General features: G+C 44.0%; 1 protein-coding gene across 1 annotated transcript in view; it reads left to right on the plus strand.

Moving 5' to 3' along the window:
• SYCP2 (synaptonemal complex protein 2) overlaps positions 1–21805 on the plus strand; it is a 406987-nt gene that overhangs the window by 168388 nt on the left and 216794 nt on the right. Inside the window, exons 15-19 of the mRNA XM_033914513.1 lie at positions 617–723; positions 1353–1445; positions 1560–1635; positions 1742–1799; positions 21248–21387. Coding sequence (XP_033770404.1) covers positions 617–723; positions 1353–1445; positions 1560–1635; positions 1742–1799; positions 21248–21387 — 474 coding nt within the window. The remainder of the gene's footprint in view (positions 1–616; positions 724–1352; positions 1446–1559; positions 1636–1741; positions 1800–21247; positions 21388–21805) is intronic.

The raw sequence follows: 21805 nt of genomic DNA on the forward strand, positions 1-21805 counted from the left end.
CCCAACCATCAGAATTCGCGTCCAAGCCACGCCCCCTAGGCCTCCAAACTTGCTAATTGCTTGCCTGGGCAGTCCAAGTATGGAAGGCCAAAGCTCAGAATCTCTCCAGATCAGCTTCATTCTGCACAAATTAATCTCCATCTACTGGAGAAAAACTGGTCAATTGTAGACTACACAGGACCCATTTAGGGTGATGTCATTAAAACTGTTGGTTCTTAGTCTTCATCTGCTTGCAGGAAAGTGTAAACATATGCATCTGGACTGGAGGTACTAAAAGGAAATTAGCAGTAAGAACTAATTTTTCCATTTGTATACTAGCTGCTTTGACAGACTGATGTTATTAACTTAGTACAGGTACGGTAATTGTTAAGGTTAATAACAAGTTTTCCATTATGAATAGGTAGATTTGCAGATGTGGTTCATTATCTTTTTAAACCTATTTTTACTGCTTGTTCATTGTCTGTTGTTTACCATGTAGGAGAACTAAATACCTTTAAGTGAAAAGTCCAGCTTTGCATTCAGACTAAGGTTTTGATTTACTGAACTTTTTCCAGCAGAGACAGAATAAATCAGGCCCTGAAAGAAAGAAAGTTAATTGAATTGGTTTGGTTTTCAGTAACTCCACGAAAGGGACGCATTAAACCACCATTGGAAATGGTAAATTCTGCTGAACCTAGGATGCGGACTTCGGAAGTAGACGGTTGCATTCAGATCCTAAGTGATGTAAGAATAATCTTGCACCTCAAAACAAGGTCTACAAAATTTTTATATAAATTGATCTATTTTTTCTATATAGTAGGTATCTGAAGTTGTTGGCTGATCTAATGCACACAATTGTGATAATATTGTAATGCATGTTGGTAGCATTTCCTGAAGTTTGAGTGTTAGTTGTAACTCACTTAGATTTTATGGATAATGCAGGATAGAAATTTGTTAAATAAATGACCACCCATTAAGGCATTATACCCCTCTTTTACAAAGGCATAGCGTGGGTTTAACCCGCGCTATGCCTTCGTAAAAGAGGGGGTATGTTATTTGATACTTACTATTTTATCCTCTTATGCTGTGCCACCAAGATTGTGTGGTAGAGGATGGCACTCATGAGTTGTCCAGCTGAAAACTGATGCCTATGATAGCTAAAATTGTAATAGCTAAATGATAGAACAGTAGCAGTGCCACAGGCAAAAACTGAAAGCAAAAATCAAAGATGTATAGTTTCAATACCAAGTTCCTATAAAATACTAATACTGCATACAATTTATTTTGAGTCATCTTTATTAAAGGGTGCTTGTAAAATGCAGTTGCCATGTATTTTCTTGTTTTTTGCTAATCTTATATTTTATGTTCTTTAGGATAAATGTGATACCAGGAATAACACATCTACTGAAAGATACCAGAAACTTAGCAGACCAAGATCTAGGAATGAAAAGCAACTATTTCAGAAGGTAGTTAGCAACAAATAGTTTACGTGTAGCAAGTTCATTTTATTTTGAAGGCTTAATGGCAGATAAGGAATGGGAATTCTAATAGAATTATGCAGATTCTTATTGTATTTGTAGCAAATATCAGCTGCTGAAGTTGCAGAAATAGTGCAAAATGAGGGGCATGAAAAGGACAACCAGAGAGATTATGTTGGTTAGTAATCACCATTTTGGTAAAAAAATTTTCCATTCCTTTTTTAATATATGACATTATATTCTGTCATTCTAATGATAATAATTGATCTGTCCAATTTTCTTAGATGACCAAGAAAGTATTGTACCTGACTCGCAGCTTGTAGACAACAAAGAAAAACCTCTGTACGTACATTCTTACAAAAATATTACCACTTGTAATATTTCCTCATAAAGTTACACTTTAAATATGCCTTGGAGAAAGTATAAATGCTGAAAACAAAATTTTATGAAGTAGACATGTATTTCCATTGCAAACTAGGAAACACAGCCATACTTTTCAGGTTTGGCCAAGACACAATCCTCTGAAAATGCTACATGCTACAATCATACATGTACTGTATAATTAGTGACTTTTGTAAAATTCTTACTTGGATGTATTGATTCGAGAGCAAAAACAAAGTGCATTAAATTATACATACAATTAATATCATAAAACAGCACTTACATTCGATCTATGAATGCTACAAAAAATATATTACCCCCTCTCTCCCTCCAATCCTCTCTGGATGTGCAAATCAAATAGGAAATAAAGGCATAATCCAACTAATCAGAGTTAACAAAATTTGTCAGTGGACCCCATGTTAATTTAAATAGTTTATTATGACACAATATTTCTGAATTCATTTTTTCATACTTATAATATAAACACAAAGTTTCCCACAAAAAAAAATTTGATTATTTAAAGAAATTCTGTTGCAGATATAGAGGAGTTCGTACTGTAGCTGTTGATTCCCATTTCCTGCAAACTACAGAAGGATATTACTTTAAGAACTTGAAACTCCTCCCTTTCTGCAGTGGACCACAGCACCTTCCTCGGTTATTCCTTCTACAAGCGAACTCAGAAGGTGTGTTTTGCTCTGTTCTGCTTTTCTTTATTATTTTTGGGTGTTTTTTCTATCAGATTTTGAAATTTTTGGTGACTTCGGTGCTCGGAGGTCCCCTGCTCGGGCATACTCTGCTGGGGAAATGACACAGTCCCGCATTGGAAGACTGCTGCTCCCAGGCCAATCTCTCAGAGCACCTGTTCCCTTCAGGAGCTTGATGTCCATCCCCCTTGGAGCAGCTTGCCTACTGATTTTATCAGAGGCTTGAGCACAGGCTGTGTGGTCTCTGAATAAGAACCCTAGGGGTGTCAGGGAGCCGACTGCATAATTTTCTCAAGAGAAAAAGGAAGCCGATATGGTTCTCCAACCTAGTGGCTGAGAAAATAAAGGCGAAAGAATTGGCGTTCGTGAAATATAAAAAAAAACAAGAGGAGAGCAGAAAGGACTACAGGGTGAAACTGAAAGAAGCCAAGAGAGAGATACGTCTGGCGAAAGCACAGGCGGAAGAACAAAAGGCTAAAAATGTAAAAAAGGGAGACAAAATTTTTTTCAGATATATTAGTGAAAGGAGGAAGATGAAAAATGGAATTGCTAGGCTAAAAGATGCTGGGAACCAATATGTGGAAAGTGATGAGGAGAAAGCGAATGTGCTAAACAAATACTTCTGTTCTGTGTTCACAGAAGAAAATCCTGGAGAAGGACCGAGATTGTCTAGCAAAGTTACACGAGAAAATGGAGTAGATTCTGCGCCGTTCACGGACGAGGGTGTTTATGAGCAACTTGAAAAACTGAAGGTGGACAAAGCGATGGGACTAGACGGGATCCATCCCAGGATACTAAGGGAGCTCAGAGAGGTTCTGGCGAGTCCTATTAAAGACTTGTTCAACAAATCTCTGGAGACGGGAGTGATTCCTGGGGATTGGAGGAGAGCGGATGTGGTCCCTATTCATAAAAGTGGTCACAGGGATGAAGCCGGAAACTATAGGCCGGTGAGCCTCAGTTCAGTTGTTGGAAAAATAATGGAAGTTTTGCTGAAAGAAAGGATAGTGTACTTCCTTGAATCTAATGGGTTACAGGATCCGAGGCAACATGGCTTTACAAAAGGTAAATCGTGCCAAACAAATCTGATTGAATTTTTTGATTGGGTGACCAGAGAGCTGGATTGAGGACATAAGCTAGATGTAATTTACTTGGATTTCAGCAAAGCCTTTGATACAGTTCCTCATAGGAGGCTGTTGAACAAACTTGAAGGGCTGAAGTTAGGACTCAAAGTGGTGAACTGGGTCAGAATCTGGCTGTCGGACAGGTGCCAGAGAGTGGTGGTTAATGGAAGTCGCTCGAAGGAAGGAAAGGTGAGTAGTGGAGTCCCTCAGGGATCAGTGCTGGGGCCAATCCTGTTCAATATGTTTGTGAGTGACATTGCTGAAGGGTTAGAAGGAAAAGTGTGCCTTTTTGCAGATGATACCAAGATTTGTAACAGAGTAGACATCGAAGAGGGAGTGGAAAATATGAAAAAGTTAGAGGAATGATCTAATGCCTGGCAACTAAAATTCAATGCAAAGAAATGCAGAGTAATGCATTTGGGAATTAATAAAAGGAAGGAACCGTATATGCTGGGAGGGGAGAAGTTGATATGCACGGACGGGGAGAGGGACCTTGGGGTGATAGTGTCCGAAGATCTAAAGGTGAAAAAACAGTGTGACAAGACAGTGGCTGCTGCCAGAAGGATGCTGGGCTGTATAAAGAGAGGCCTTAGTCAGTAGAAGGAAGAAGGTGTTGATGCCCCTGTACAGGTCATTGGTAAGGCCCCACTTGGAGTATTGTGTTCAGTTTTGGAGACCGTATCTGGCGAAGGACGTAAGAAGACTTGAGGCGGTCCAGAGGAGGGCGACGAAAATGATAGGAGGTTTGCGCCAGAAGACGTATGAGGAGAGACTGGAAGCCCTGAATATGTATACCCTAGAGGAAAGGAGAGACAGGGGGAGATAATGATTCAGACGTTCAAATACTTGAAGGGTATTAACGTAGAACAAAATCTTTTTCAGAGAAATGAAAATGGTAAAACCAGAGGACATAATTTGAGGTTGAGGGGTGGTAGATTCAAAGGCAATGTTAGGAAATTCTACTTTACGGAAAGGGTGGTGGATGCCTGGAATGCGCTCCCGAGAGAGGTGGTGGAGAGTAAAACTCTGAGTTCAAAGAAGCGTGAGATGAACACAAAGGATCTAGAATCAGAAAATAAGATTAAATATTGAACTATGGCAAGTACTGGGCAGACTTGCACGGTCTGTGTCTGTATATGGCCGTTTGGTGGAGGATGGGCTGGGGAGGGCTTTAATGGCTGGGAGGATGTAGATGGGCTGGAGTAAGTCTTAACAGATATTTTGGCAGTTGGAACCCAAGCACAATACAGGGTAAAGCTTTGGATTCTTGCCCAGAAATAGCTGAGAAGAAAATATTAAAAAATTTAAATTGAATCAGGTTGGGCAGACTGGATGGACATCTACTATGTTATGTTACTATGTGTGAGGAATCCCGAGGTTGGGAGTCAGTGGCTGTAGTCTGTCCGGTGACCCTTCAGAGCAGGACTGTGATGATTGGAAGTCCCTTTCCATGCTTTTGTCACAGGGCTCTTCTGTGACAGTGGATGATGTAGGATACCTTTCAGGATATACCAGCCAGGGCGCAGGAGCAGCGGCGGATCACAGTGATGATTCCTCCATGTATCACCTTTTCAGGTCAGCCTCAGTTTCCTATGTCATTTATGACACCCTGTCTATACTGACGTAGTGCTCTGTCATGTGCGACACTAAAGCACAGACAAACTTTTTTCCAGCTCATCTAGATCTTACCTCTTTGATCATTGACCAGTGGGAGACTCCTGAAGATCCTCTTAAGGTGGCCAAAATTATGTCGCGGCTCTATCCTATTGCTCCAGACTTTAGTGTCGCACATGACAGAGCACTACATCAGTATAGACAGGGTGTCATAAATGACATAGGAAACTGAGGCTGACCTGAAAAGGTGATACATAGAGTGGATATGGTCCTGAAAAGATAATTTGAAGCGCTGGCTTTGAGTACCATAGTTGCAGCAGCTGCCTCCTTCATAGCACATTCATGCTGTACCAGACTGCAGACTAGAGAGTTGCATTGGGACAGAAATCAAACCCATGCCCGGTAGACTCAAACCCGTCCCTGCTAAGAGTCAAACCCGTCCCTGCCCATCCCCGTTGGAATCAAATCCATTCTCGCCATACCTATAAACTTCAGAAGTATTTACAGTAAAACCTTGGGTTGCAAGTAACTTGGTATGCAAGTGTTTTGCAAGTCAAGCAAAACATTTTGTTAAATTTTAACTTGATATACAAGCAAGATCTTGCAATACAAGTACATACAGTATTTTGTATTAAAGTTTTTGGGTTGTGATGTTTCCATTATTTCTTATGGGTTAAGGAGTTTCCATTATTTCTTATGAGGAAATTTGCTTTGATATACGAGTGTTTTGCATTACAAGCATGTTTTTGGAACAAATTATGCTCATAAACCAAGGTTTTACTGTATTTCATTTAATTATGCTACTGAATTAAAGGCTCTGGTAGAGACCCATTTACAAATTATCAAAGACACTTTATTAATTTGAAAATATTAATTGGGAAGAATACATACTTTGTAAATGGGTTTCTACCAAGCCTCAAATGTAAATATAAATACTCAGCAGATGAGGACCCCCAAGCTGTCAACTGAGGACTTCCTCTGCAGTTGGCCGGGGATCCCTTCTCCCAAGCTTGGCAGGCAGCAGTAGCATCCCTGAGTCACAGATGCTGGCACCTCAGTGGCTCATGGATGCTGCCAGCGACTGCTGCGCTTAGTAGAGGGGAGTTCTGGTCATCTCTAGACGAGGTCCTCTGCTGGTGGTGCTTGGGGATCCCCACCAGCCATAGCAAGTGTCAGCAAGTACTTCAACACTTTAGAAATAAAACCGGAAATGCATTTCCTTTTCTTTTGAACAAAATACAAAGACATCTGCTATATGTTATTTTTTCCCAAAGCTAACATATTTTAGTCAATAAATTCCGTTTTTACCTTTGTTGTCTGGAGACTTATTTTTCTATCAAGTTGGTCCCTGTTTTTTTTTCCACTTTCCCGTCTTCTGTAAATTCTTCTGTTGCTGTCCATTGGTTCCTCCTACCATGGTCCATCATTTATCCCTCTCTCATCCCCTGGACCATGTGCAGAATCTTTCGCTCCTGCCCACCAGCCCCATGCCCAACATTTCTCCTTATATCACCCTTCTTCAGCACCATGCCACCATGCTCTGACATTGGGGGAAGACTTCTGGGTCGACTATGTGTGGCATGCTGGGAGCGCTGCACGTTGCAGGAGGTCAGGAAAAGAAGATGAACCACTCAACTTGAGCTGCCTCCAACCCCGCGGGATCCCTGAGACAATGAGAGGGGTACCCATGGAATCCCGGTGACCTGAGGGGACGTCCTCAAGGGATCCCTGTGACCCAAAGTGGGAACCCTTGGGATCCCGCAGGATTCCCGTCATCCCCATTACCGTGCAGCTCTTTACTTCGGACTAGTCTCTTGGAGTTTGGGGACTCCTGTCCCTATATGTTTAAGGAGGGTATGGATTATGGTGGCCAGTGCTCTTTATGACATCAATAGAGTCCTAGGTAAGGTTTCAGCTTGCTCCATTTCTGCTCGCTGGATTTTCTGGATCAGACAGTGAGAGGATGACTCAGCTTCCAAGGCCACTCTCAGCAGATTATCCTTCAGGGGACAGATGCTGTTTGGCAAGGGGCTAGATGACCTCATGATCAGTGTGGTGGATTGCTGCCCCAAATCTCTCCTGGATAGTAGGAGCGGCCAACCTGCTGGGAACAATAGAGGCAATTTTGATGTCTCTAGGATGTCTCATAAGAACATAAGAAGTTGCCTCCGCTGAGGCAGACCAGAGGTCCATCTCGCCCAGCGGTCCGCTCCCGCGGCGGCCCATCAGGCCCATTGCCTGAGCAATGGTCCCAGACTATCCCTATAACCTACCGCTACTCTTATCTGTACCCCTCAATTCCTTTATCCTCTAGGAACCTATCCAAACCTTCTTTGAAGCCTTGTAACGTGCTCCGGCCTATCACAGCCTCCGGAAGCGCGTTCCATGTGTCCACCACCCTCTGGGTGAAAAAGAACTTTCTGGCATTTGTTTTAAACCTGTCTCCTTTTAATTTTTCTGAGTGCCCCCTTGTACTTGTGGTTCCCCGTAATCTGAAAAATCTGTCCCTGTCTACTTTTTCTATACCCTTCAGGATCTTGAAGGTTTCTATCATGTCTCCTCTAAGTCTCCGCTTTTCCAGGGAGAACAGCCCCAGCTTTTTCAGTCTGTCAGTATATGAGAGGTTTTCCATACCTCTTATCAGTTTAGTTGCTCTTCTCTGGACTCCCTCAAGTACCGCCATGTCCTTTTTGAGGTACGGCGACCAATACTGGACACAGTACTCCAGATGCGGTCGCACCATTGCACGATACAGTGGCAGGATGACCTCCTTTGTCCTGGTCGTGATACCCTTCTTAATGATACCCAACATTTTGTTTGCTTTTCTTGAGGCTGTGGCGCACTGTGCCGACGCCTTCAAAGACGTGTCCACCATCACTCCCAGGTCTCTTTCAAGGTTACTTACCCCTAGCAGTGATCCTCCCATTTTGTAGCTGAACATCGGGTTCTTTTTCCCTACATGCATGACCTTGCATTTCCCTACGTTAAAGTTCATTTGCCATTTTTTGGCCCATTCTTCTAGCGTCGTTAGGTCCCTTTGCAGATCTTCGCAGTCTTCCATGGTTTCAACCCTGCGGTAGAGTTTGGTGTCATCCGCAAATTTAATAACTTCGCAATTTGTTCCCGCCTCCAGGTCATTTATAAATATATTGAACAGGAGCGGTCCCAGCACCGACCCCTGCGGAACTCCGCTCGTGACCCCATGCCAGTCTGAGTAATGGCCCTTCACTCCAACCCTCTGTTTCTTGTCTGCCAGCCAGTTTTTGATCCATCGGTGGACCTCCCCTTGCACCCCGTGTCTCCACAGCTTTTTAAGCAGTCTTTCGTGCGGTACCTTGTCAAAGGCTTTTTGAAAGTCAAGGTAAATGATGTCAATGGATTCCCCTTTATCCACCTGTCTGTTTACCCCCTCAAAGAAGTACAATAAGTTTGTGAGGCATGACCTACCCTTGCAGAAGCCGTGCTGGCTCGACTTTAGCTGTCCATTGTTTTCTATGTGATCACAGATACTGTCCTTAATCAGTGCTTCCATCATTTTTCCCGGGACCGAGGTCAAGCTCACCGGCCTGTAGTTCCCCGGGTCCCCCCTTGTACCCTTCTTGAAGATGGGTGTGACATTTGCAATTTTCCAATCCTCCGGGATCTCTCCAGTTTTTAAGGATAGGTTACATATTTGGCGAAGTGGCTCTGCTATTACGTTCCTTAGTTCCTTGAGTACCCTTGGGTGAATGCCGTCCGGACCTGGCGATTTGTCGCTCTTTAGTCTGTCTATCTGCCTGAGGACATCCTCTTGGCTTACCTCTAGTTGGACCAGCTTTTCATCCCGATCCCCATTTACGATGTCCTCCGGTTCCGGAATATTGGATGTGTCCTCCCTCGTGAAGACTGACGTGAAGAACTTATTTAACCTGTCTGCTATCTTTTTCCTCTTTTCCTCCTCTTCCTCGGTTGCTTCCCCTTCACATATCTGAAGAACGATTTGAAGTTTGTTGCTTCCCCCGCCAGTCTCTCCTCATATTCTCTTTTAGCTTTTCTAACCACACGGTGACACTCCCTTTGGTGTTCTTTGTGCTCCTTTTGGTTGTCCTTTGTTTGGTCCTTTTTCCATTTTTTGAACGATGCTTTCTTGTCACTTATCACCTTTTTCACTGCAGTTGTTATCCACGCTGGGTTTTTTGTTCGGTTTTTTTTGCACCCCTTCCTGAATCTGGGGATGTACAGGTTCTGTGCCTCTTGCACCGTGCCCTTGAGTAGGGACCAGGCTTTTTCTACAGACTCCATCTTCCTTGCGCTACCGTTGAGTTTCTTTCCCACCAGTTTCCTCATGCCATCATAATTCCCTTTTTTGAAGTTGAGTGCTGTCGGTGTGGATCTTTTCACCTTTGATGGTCCAATTTCCAGCTTGCACTGGATCATGTTGTGATCGCTGTTTCCTAGGGGTTCTAGCACCGCCATCTCCTTTGCAGGTCCCCCTAGCCCATTGAGGATTAGGTCGAGAGTTGCATCCCCCCGTGTTGGTTCCGTGACCAGCTGTTCCATGAAACAGTCCCTCGTGGTTTCCAGGAATTTGGTCTCCCTTGTGCAGTTTGAGTGTCCAATACTCCAGTCTATCCCAGGGTAGTTGAAGTCTCCCATCACCATCACGCTTCCGCTTTTGCATATCTGCCTCAACTCAGCCTCCAGGTCCTGGTCGAGTGCTTCCGGTTGTCCAGGTGGGCGATAGTACAGGCCCAATTTTATGTCTGATCCAGCTCCTCCAGGTAGCTTAATCCATAGTGATTCCAAGTTGTCCGCCCTTACTGTTGTTTCTATCCTGGTTGAAGGTATGGAGTCTCGCCAGCTTTCCTCCAGCTACTTCTCTCATAGGCCCTTTCAGGAGCCCAGACAAAAATTTGGTGGTTATCAGTGCTAGAGAATGACACAGGGAAAAATTCTGTCCCCGTCACCGTCCCATCCCCGGACCACCATCCTCTGCACCGCCCCGTCCCCACTGGTCCTTTCACTGCCCCGGCCCTGTCTCTGCCATCCTCTTCACCGCCTTGTCACCATCCCCGCTGTCTCTTTCATCGCCCCGTTACCATCCCCGTCTTCAGCGTCTTCTCCTCTCCATCCCCCCATCCCCAGCACCCTTCACATGGTCCAGCAGCTCCCTCCCGCCAGCCAGCCATGCATTTCCCTCCCTCCCTCCTTTTCCCTTACCTTTTCTTCTTGAAAGTGGCGATTTCTATAAGGCTACGAGCTGTATTACAGCTGGAGCCTTGAAGTCGCGTCGGGTTGCCTGCTAGAAAAGTCTCCTCCGATGCAACCGGAAGCAGGAAGTTGCGTCAGAGGAGACTTTTTCCAGCAGGCAATGCGATGCGACTTCAAGGCTCCGGCTGTAATACAGCTCGTAGCCTTATAGAAATCGCCAGTTTCAAGAAGAAAAGGAGGGAGGGAGATGCATGGACGGCCGGCAGGAGAGAGTGGGCTACCGGATCAAACGCTCGTTCACCACTCCACGGGGCGGTGAATGGCCTTGACCCTGAACTGTCGTGTCATTCTCTAATCAGTGCCTCAAAGAAGCAGCAATGATGCCAGGAGGATGACCGCTGCTCATCATATTGGAGGGCAGCTGTCAGCCTTCAGGGACAAATGGAAAGAGGTCTCATCTGACTCCAGGGTGCTGGACATTATCAGGGAAGTGCTCAGGATCGAATTTTATCAGCCCCTTTCAGATCTGTTCCTCGACTCCCCAGCCGGAGAAGGAGGTCAGAGTCCGAACTTCTGTGCAACAACTCTTAGAAATTCATGACATAAAACCAGTTCCCAAAGAAGAATCGGGTTCAGATGGATACTCTTTATAATTCATAATGCCCAAGAAAAGCAAAGATTGGTGGCCCAATCGGGATTTGAAGTCTGTAAACGAGGTCCTGAAGGTCCCCCGCTTTCTCATGGAAACAGTCCACTCCATCATAGTGGCTGTGGCTGTGGGAGAGTTCCTTGCCTCTCTGGATTTGACAGAGGCAAACCTTCACGTCCCCATCTTTCTGCCTTACAGGAGATATATGAGATTTCACATGCTTCAGCCCCCCTTCCTGTTTGTGGAGTTCCCCTTCAGATTGACCACAGCTCCCCACACCTTTACTAAGGTGGTGATTGTTGTCGCAGCCCATTTTCACCAGATGGGGGACCAGATACATCCTTAACTGAACAATTGGCTTATGAGGGCCCCATCTCTGGTGGGCTGGATTGTCAACTTCTAAAATAGTCACCTACAGCCGACTCAGTGCCTGGTTTATCTGGGAGCCCACTTCATCAAGGTGCTAGGCCGTGTTTTTCCTCATGAGCCATGCAAACAGAAGCTCGGGATGCAGATCCTAGCAATCTTGGCCCTTCTGAGCTCCATGGCCTGGCAGTATCTGCAAATGCTGGGCTCGATGGCAGCCTCCTTGGAAATGGTGCCCTGGGCAAGAGCGCATATGCACCCTCTACAGCACTCCATTCTGTCCAGATGGTCTCTGCAACATCACTCCCTGTAGATAATGCTCTCCTGGATGGCAGAGGTGAGACGCAGCCTGCAATGGTGGCTCTAAGGGAAGAACTTGGCAAGGAGCATGCTTTGCAAAATCGACTCATGGGTGACCCTCATGACCAATGCCAGCCTCAGTGGCTAGGGGGCTCTCTGTTGCAGTCACCCTTTCCAGGACAAGTGGCCTCCATCAATCGTCTGGAACTAAGAGCCATTCAGTTAGCCTTGCTGCAGTTGCAGTCTTTCCTAACAAGGAAAGCAAGGTGTTTTCAGACAACACACTGTGGTGTCTTATGTAAACAAACAGAGTAGCACAAGAAGTGCCTACCTTCGCTTGGAAGCACGGATGGTGTTCCAGTAGGCAGAAGTTCATTTACAAACACGCTCTGGTGCCCATGTGACAGAAGTCAAGAATGTCCAAGCTGGAGAGTGGTCTCTGTCTCAGAAGGTGTTTTCCCCTCATAGTTCAGACTTAGGGTGAACCAGGCATGGATCTCATGGCCTTGGCCAAGAAAGTGAAAACAGCCTACTTCTTATGACTTTCCTTAGGGCTAAGAAGCCTGCAACGGTTGCAGCTTTATGCTAAAACCTGGAAAATCTTTCAGTTATGGTGTGCCAAGAGACAGGTAGAGGTTGAGAGGGCTCCCATTCTGATGATCCGTGCCTTCCTGAAAGCTGGTCTTGAAAAGGGCCTTGTGGTTTTATCCCTCAAGTGCAGATAGCCAGTATCTCATGCTTTTGGGCTCGAAGCAGCCTTTGGTCGCTGGCTTCTCACCTGGATATCACAAGGTTTTTGAGGTGGGGTTCTCAGGCTGAGACCTCCATTGCACAAGTTGGATGTGTGCAGGGTCTGCTCATCTACCAGGAGATGACTAATGACTCCAGGTTTTCTGATCATTTTTTTGTGCTGACTGATCACTCGAGACAGGACAGGCCAGCTTCCAAAGCCAGATGAATCTACATGGCGATTTCCTCTTCCTACATTTCTGCTGAAAAACAGCCACCTATTTCTCTTGCAGCACATTCCATGAGAGGTGTAACGATCTTCTGAGCAGAGTCTCAGGCTGATGAAATTTGTACAGCTGCTACTTAGGCTACTCTTTATACCTTTCTTGTCCCGAAGAAGACGGGAGGTCATCGGCCGATTTTGGATCTCAGGGGCTTCAACAAATTTGTAGTCAAGGAAAAGTTTTGGATGATGTCCCTAGCGACTTTGTACCCTCTTTTGGATCGCAACGATTGGCTATGATCTCTGGACCTCAAAGAGGCCTAAACTCATTCCTATTCATTCAGTTTACAGGAGGTTTCTCAGGTTTTAGGAGGCACACCACCATTATCAATACAAAGTTCTACCTTTTGGCCTAGCATCCTCTCCCAGGGTGTTCACGAAGTGCCTGGTGGTGGTTGCAGCAGCCTTGCACTCTCAGGGTCTTCAAGTTTTTCCCTACTTGGACAATTGGCTCATCAAGGATCCTTCTTGTCAGGGTGTCCTTTTAGCGACCCATCAGACAATACTCTTCCTTCAGCATTTGAGGTTCGAGATCAACTTTCCCAAGTCACAACTCCAACCCTCTCAAACGCTCCAGTTTCTTAGGGGCTCAATTGGACTCTATTCAACTCAGGGTATTTCTTCCTCAGCAGCGCTAAGATACTTTGATTCAGCTCTGTCAGCAAATTTCTCAACTTCCGTCCATCTCAGCCAGGCAAATGATGGTTCTCCTGGGACATATGGCCTCCAAAGTCCATGTAACTCCATTTGCGTGGCTTCACCTCTGGACACCTCAGTGGTCTCTAGCATCTCAGTGGTCTCAAGTCCTCGATCTTCTTTCGCAGCACATTACATTCATGTTGTCTCTTCGATCGCTACAGTGGTGGATGAACTCTTCCAATCTTTCCAGAGGATTATTATTCCACTTACTTCCGCATCAGAAGGTTCTGAACACGTCCACTTATGCTTGGGGAGCTCATCTAGACGGACTTCACATCCAAGGTCACTGGTCTCCCTAGGACCAGCGCCATCATATCAATTTACTGGAACCCAGAGCGATTTTCAATGCTCAAGACTTTTCAGCATTTAGTCTCAGGTCATGTCCTTTTAGTCTGCATGGACAATCAAATGGCCATGTATTATCTAAACAAACAAGGAGGAACGGGTTCTCTCCTTCTTTGTCAGAAGACCTGGCAATGGGCGATTTCTCACAACATCTTATTTAAAGCAATCTATAATCAAGGGAAACAGAATTCATTGGCAGACAAACTCAGAAGAATTCGTAACCTCATGAATGGACAATCAACTCTCCAGTTTTTCATCAGATTTTTTCTCAAAGGGGAACTCCTCACATCGACCTGTTTGCGTCCCCTATAAACCACAAGTTACCCCAGCTCTGTTCCAGGCAATTCTCACCTCATCTCCTGGATGCGGACGCTTTTCTGCTGCATTAGACGCACAAGTTTCTCTATGCATTTCCTCCCATTCCTCTCGTTCTCAAGACACTTGTCAAACTCAAGCGGAAATTGGCCACCATGATTCTTATAGCTCCTCATTGGCCCAGACAGCCCTAGTTCGCCCTTCAATTCAGTACCAAGGAGCCAATAACTCTTCCAATTTTCCCCTCTCTTCTCATGCAGAATCAAGGATCTCTTCTGCATCCTAATCTCCAATCTTTATACCTGACAGCTTGGTACCTCTCGAGCTAAGCTCAGCTGACCTTCACTTTTCTCAGCTTGTTCACTTCATCTTTGAAGCTTCCATAAAACTGTCCACACAGCAGTGTACCCTGCATCAGCAGAATCTGACATCCATCTCTGTTTCCTCAGTATTGGATTACATACTTCACTTGTCTGACTCTGGCCTTAAATCTACTTCCATCCGAGTCCATCTCACTGCTATCAGGGCCTTTCATCAACCAGTGGATGGCAAACCTCTCACTGCTCATCCTTTAATTTCCAGATTCATGAAGGGTCTTTTCAATGTCAAACCATTTCTCAAACCACCTTGAGTGGTTTGGGATCTTAATGTGGTTCTACGGCTCATCTAAAATACCTTATTTGGAAAGTAGTTTTTCTCTTTTTTCTAACTTCTGTTCAAAGAGTAAGTGAACTTCAAGTGTTAGTAGCGAATCCACCTTTCACAGTGTTTCATCATGACAAGGTTGTGCTTCGCACTCATCCATAGTTCCTGCCAAAGGTTGTCACTGATTTTCATCTCAATCAATCAATTGTTCTTCCAGTATTCTTCCCTAAGCCTCATTCTCATCCTGGTGAAACAGCTTTTCATACTCTGGACTGCAAACGATCATTGGCTTACTATTTGCATAAAACTGAACCACATAGAACTTCTCCCCAACTTTTTGTCTCCTTTGACCCTAACAAGTTGGTACATCCTGTTTCCAAAAGAACAATTTCCAATTGGTTGACTGCTTGCATCTCATTCTGTTATGCTCAGGCCAGGCTGCATCTGGAGAGTCGGGTCACATCCTATAAGGTTCGAACTATGGCAGCTTCAGTAGCTTTTCTCCGTTCCACTCCTATTGATGAAATCTGTAAAGCTGCTACTTAGTCCTCAGTTCACACATTCACATCACACTACTGTCTGGAATCTTATTTCAGACGGGATGGTCACTTTGGCCAAGTAATATTGCAAAATTTATTTTCCTAATGGCCAACTTTCCCTCCATCCCATTCTAGTAAGCTAGGGAGTCCCACATGCGAGAATATGCTGTTTGTTTGTCCTGGGATAAAGCACAGTTACTTACCGTAACAGGTGTTATCCAGGGACAGCAGGCAGATATTCTCACAACCCACCCACCTCCCCTGGTTGGCTTCTTAGCTGGCTTATTGAACTGAGGAGCCGCGTGCCTATGTCGGGTGGGAAGGTACTCGCACATTCGCGGTGCAGTCAGTCACATACTTTCTAAAGTTCTTAAAGTGGCTATGCATTTGTAAAGCTGTCCATACTGGGGCTCCGTGGATGATGTCACTCACATGTGAGAATATCTGCCTGCTGTCCCTGGATAACACCTGTTCTGTGCTTTTTCTTTGCAATTCAACATATATATGTTAACTGTGGGTTCAATTCCCACTGCAGCCCCGTGTTACTCTGGGCAAGTCACTTAACACTCTATTGTCCTAGGTACAAAATCAGTATCAGTACCTGTATATAATATGTAAACCGCTTTGATTGTAACCTCAGAAGGCAGTATAGCAAGTCTCATTACCCTTTCCCCTATTGTATGTGTTTCCTCCATGGTCTCTGTTGTATCAAGTCATTCAAAGAATTGAAAGCCACAGTGGTCTGGTGATTTTAGTGGCTTCAGATTGGCCAAGGAGACCTTGGTAGGAAGATCTAATGTATCTTGTGGTGGAGTTGCTGAGGCTCCCAAACTCAGTGGATCTTCTGACACAGGGGCTGATAGCCATGCCAAATCTGGCTCGATTTTGTCTTATGGCTTGGCTCTTGAGAGGACTAGGCTGAGGAGCAGAGGGCATTCGGCTAAGGTGATTGTCACAGTGCTCCTTGATATAGATCTACCTCTTTTACTTATGTGAGGACTCAGAGAATTTTTCAGAGCTGGTGTAAAGATCATGGAGTGGTAGCTTTGCATGCCTTGATGTCTCAAATTCTGGGTTGTATTTGGAACCATTTGGATAAGGATTTTGACTTAGCTTCTTTTAAAATTCAAGTTGCAGCCTTGGCTTGTGTTAGGGGTCATATCAAGGGCAAACCCTTAGCCAGTCAACTGTCTTGGAATCTTAATTTGGTCCTTCCAGTTCTGGTTTGACCATCCCTTGAGCTGCTGTTGTCTTGTTGCATTAAAAATCTTACTCTGAGGTCTTGGTTGCAATTTCCTCAGTGAGGCGGATCTCTGAGTTGCAGGTCTTGTCTTGCAGAATGCCTTTATGAAGTTTTTTAAGGATAAAGTCTTTTTATGTCTAGTTCTTTCATTCTTTCCCAAGATGTTGATTTCCTTTCATTTGAGGTAAACATAGAAACATAGAACACAACGGCAGAAAAGGGCCAGCGGCCCAACAAGTCTGCCCAATCAGGATCCCTCCCTCCCTTGAGAAACTATCTTCTGTTATACCTTTGTAGCGACCCCATCTGCTTGTCCCATCCTCCCTTGAAGTCTAGCGTGCTACTGGCCTCGACCACCTGACGTGGAAGACTATTCCATCTATCAATCACCCTCTCGGTGAAGAAGTATTTCCTGGTGTCCCCATGAAAACTTCCTCCCCTAAGTTTTAGCGGATGTCCTCTTGTCATCGTGGGACCCATAAGAGTAAAGATTTCCTCCTCCTCCTTGATGTGGCCCGTTATGTATTTGAAGGTTTCTATCATGTCCCCCCTTTCTCTGCGCTCCTCGAGCGAGTATAAGCGAAGCCTGCTCAGACGATCTTCATATGGAAGATTTTTGAGTCAGACCATCCTTGTGGCCGTTCTCTGAACCGACTCAATTCTCTTCACATCCTTTTGGTAGTGTGGCCTCCAAAACTGGATGCAATACTCCAGGTGCGGTCTCACCATGGATCTGTATAATGGCATTATAACTTCAGGCTTTCGGCTGATAAAGCTTCTTCTGATGCAGCCGAGCATTTGTCTAGCCTTTGCTGAGGCTTTCTCCACCTGATTTGCAACCTTCATGTCTTCACGGATGATTACTCCCAAGTCCCTTTTTGCTTCAGTTCTTGTTAGTTTTTCTCCATCTAAGGTGTAAGTATTGCAATGATTCCCGCTACCAAGATGCATCACCTTACATTTTTTGGCGTTGAACTTTAGTTGCCAAGTACTGGCCCATTGTTCAAGTAAAAGTAGGTCATGCTCCATAGTATTTCGTGCGGATGTGCAGTTAGGTTCTGTTGCCTGGCCAACCACGTTACACAGTTTAGTGTCATCGGCGAATAACGTAATTTTGCCTCTAAGTCCTTGAGTCAGATCACTTACAAAGATGTTAAACAGCATCGGTCCCAAGACCGAGCCCTGAGGTACTCCACTGGTTACTCTTGACATTTCTGAGAGAGTACCGTTTACCATCACCCTTTGAAGTCTGTCGCTGAGCCAATTTTATACCTATGCATTCAGCGTTTCTCCTAGTCCCAATGCGCTCATCTTGTTCAATAACCTACGGTGTGGAACACTGTCAAAAGCTTTACTGAAGTCCAAGTACACGATGTCAAGGGACTCCCCCCATCCAGTTTTTTTGTCACCCAGTCAAAGAATCCTATCAGGTTCGATTGACAGGACCTACCCTTCGTAAAGCCATGTTGGTGGGGGTCCCTTAATTTTTCCTCGTCCAGAAATGTGTCTAATCTGTTTTTAATCATTGTTTCCATTATTTTACACACTATTGATGTGAGACTTACCGGTCTGTAGTTTCAGCCTCTGATTTACATTCCTTCTTGTGTAGCGGAATAACGTTGGCAATTTTCCAGTCCAAGGGAACTCTTCCTTTGCTAAGGGAAAGATTGAAAATATTGGCTAATGGCTCCACCAGGACATCCCTCAATTCTTGAAGCACTCTGGGGTGCAGATTATCCAGGCCCATAGCTTTGTTAACCTTTAGTTTTGACAGTTCTTGGTAGATACTGCTTGAGGTAAATTCAAATTCCCGGAATGGATCCTTCAAGCTCCCTTTTGTCTGTAGCTGAGGTCCAGATCCTGGTGCTTCACAAGTGAAGACTGAGCAGAAGTAGTTATTGAGCAGCTCTGCTTTGTCTGCGTCTGAGTCTGCGAGGTTACCATTGGGTTTCTTTATGTGCTCAATGCCGTTTGTGTTCTTCTTTCTGTCATTGACGTACTTAAAAAAGGATTTATCCCCCTTTTTAACCTGCCTAACTATATTTTCCTCCATCCGGAGTTTGGCTGACCGACGTTTTGACTTTCCTAGATTTCGCCAAGTATGTTTCATTTGCTTCCGGTAGTTGTGACTGTTTGTAGGTCACAAAAGTTTTTTTCTTTTGTTTTACTAGTTCTGAAATCTCCTTGGAAAACCACTGTGGTTTAATTTTGCTGCGTCATTTGCTCACGGTTTTTATATATATTTTGGTTGCTTTTTGTAGGGTTGATTTTAGGTCTGACCATAGTACCTCCACACTGTCCGTCTTGTCTTGGGTTTGTAGTTTTTTTGCGGACATAGACTCCCATGCTCTGAAAGTCGGTTCTTTTAAAGTTTAGGACCTTAGTCGATGTATTTGATCTAGTGGCTTCTTTTTTCAGATGGAACCACACCATGTTATGGTCGCTGGAGCCTAAGGTTTCTCCCACCGCTAATTTCGTGACACTGTCACCGTTGGTGAGTAACAGGTCCAGGATTGCTCGATCCCTGGTGGGTTCTAGTATCATCTGCTTGAGGCTTGCTCCTCGCAAGGAGTCTAGTAGCCTCTTGCTGCTGCTGGTTGTAGCTTTAAGTTTGTCCCAGTCTACATCAGGCATATTGAAGTCTTCCACCAGCACTGTTTCGCGGCGCAGCGTGATGTTCTCAATGTCTTCAACTAGTCCGTCATCTGTAATGGTGTTGTCTAACTTTAGTCATTGAAGGGCTCGGAGAAACAGCGTTGGTTATGCAAGCTGGAGAATGTTGAAGAGTTTCAGTGCTTGGACCATCTTTTCATTGTTCTGTGTTGCTGTTGTGAAGGGCTGGCAGTGTTTAAGGCTGTTATCGTGAGATGGATTAAGAAGATGATTGTATCCATATACCTTCTTAGCATCCGGTCTGTCTCAGAGGGCATCAAGGCTATTCCACAAGGGGGGTCAGGCATCTTCCTGGGCTAAGTGTTTTCTGGTTCCTCCTCTGGATACCTGTAGAGTGGTGGCCTGATCTTCTTGCATTCCTTTGTTCGACACTACAAGGTGAGTGTTCAGGTATGTCAGGATGCAGTTTTTTGGAAAGTGGGTTCTTACTGTGGAGCTGTTTGGGACTCTTCCTTGAATTCACTGCTTTGTTACTTCCCATCAGTCTTCTCTGGGCTGGTCCAAAAGAGACTAAGGAAGGAGAACTCACATATTACATGCTAATTTGATTTCCTTTAGTTCTTCCAGATCAGCCCAGAACCTGCCCTGTGTGTTTTTATATTCTGAGAATTGCTGTTGTTGGTGCATTAAACAGTTCTTATTCCATCATGGGCTGTACTCTGCAGGGTGGTGTTTGTTTCATTGTCTTTGTATTGATATGCAAAACATTCCCAAACTAAAACAATAAAAGGCCATCACATTCTTTGCATTTATGGACAGCTGTAATGGAGATGGACAGTAGTACAAATGCTGGCTTTTTTCTTTGATCTACCTTGCTTTGGAAAGATGATACTGATTCTAGCAGGGACTTTATAGGGTTCTTATTGGCTAATTTGGGAATCAGACTTCTCAGTCTCCTCCTATTGATAGGCGTGGACTACCCATTAGTCTTCTCTGGGCTGATCTAGAGGGACTAAAGAAAAGCATATTAGCAGATAAGACCTAATTTCTGTATCAAAACAAGAAGAAACTCCTTAAAATTAAAAGGTAGCAAATTTAAAACAAAATTGAATGAATTATTTTTTTCACTCAGTGAACGATCCAGTTATAGAATGTGTTGTCAAAGGATGTTGTAAGGTCAGCTAGCATAGTTTGTTTTAAAGAATTTGAAACAAATTCCTAGAAGAGAACTCCACAAATAGTATTAGCCAAGAAGACCTTAGAATAATACCACTGGGGGAGGGGACTACAAGAAATGGATTCATTTATTGGGATCTTCTGGTTACATGCTAATTACCTGAATTGGCCACTGTTGGAGACATGAAGGGAGGCTGTACTTGATGAAACTTTTTTTTTTTTTAGTTCAAAATTTTTATTGAATTTTAGGTTTAACAAGAAATAACCATGAAATGATACAGAACATTTGAGTCAAACAGATGAAATCTAAACAGATGAAGTCTAACTCTCCAGTAATATCATATGTAACAAATTCCAGTCAAATAAAAAACATAAAGGCAAAAAATAGTAGAAGAAGTAAGGATGAAATGAAATGAAAATCACAGATGGTTAGGAAGTGCTGCTGTCATTCTACTGTACATACTGGTCAAGAAAAGTCCAGGGTGAGGATTTCAAGGGTTTAAACTAGAGAATGACACGGTGACAAAATTCATCACCGTTCCCGTCCCCGTGGATAACCGTGGGAAACCATCTTCACGTCATTCTTTAAGGAGAGAGGGAAGAATCAGAGTATGAATGGCTACAACCACTGACCCTCAAGCTTTGCTTTGAAGAATGCTGGTGTAGAAGGACTGAGGTTGAAATAGACACTAGAAAATGACATGGAATTATTTCCCGCAGTTATCCACGGGGACGGGAACGGTGATGAATTTTGTCACCGTGTCATTCTCTAGTTTAAATGCTGACATACTTCATGAACCTGTAATCTCATTCAGCATGGCATATTTTATTATCTTATTAGTATGCATTATTCAAGGCATATTCTTTTTCTGTTGTAGATTACCTGGTCTTACAGAATGTTCTTTTGATGACCAAAAAGCTTGCACAAAACAGGCAAGCCTGGTGGCTGACAAGTGTACATCGAGTTATGTCAGGCAAAAAATAAGTAGTGTATCATCAGAACTGACATTTCGTACAAGTAAGCAAGTCATAAGAGTTTATATTTTTGTAAGACAAATCACATAAACTTTTTAATTAAGAAATTTTCTGTTTTGCATATGTGGAAGGATCAATAAAAAGTTGTATGTGAAAACTTTCTAATTTATACAAATATAGAAAGTATTGTGAAAGTTATCAGATCAGTGAAGAAACAATATAGTTACATTGGATTTCAACAGACCAAAGTAATCTAGGTTTCAGGCTGCCTACACATGCAGTTACAGCTCAGTAAATAAAAGAGGTGATTAGATTTACAGTAATGTCTCTGTTGAGTTGTTCTTGAGTGGTTGATCATCCTAATTTAACATTTTTAAACCTCTTCCTCATCATCCCTCCAGACTAGTCCAGAACCCACACATTTAGACTGGTCTGAAGGGACTTGAGGGGAAAAAAAATTA

Source organism: Geotrypetes seraphini, chromosome 11 (genome assembly GCF_902459505.1).
Source record: "Geotrypetes seraphini chromosome 11, aGeoSer1.1, whole genome shotgun sequence".
Lineage (NCBI taxonomy): Eukaryota > Metazoa > Chordata > Amphibia > Gymnophiona > Dermophiidae > Geotrypetes > Geotrypetes seraphini.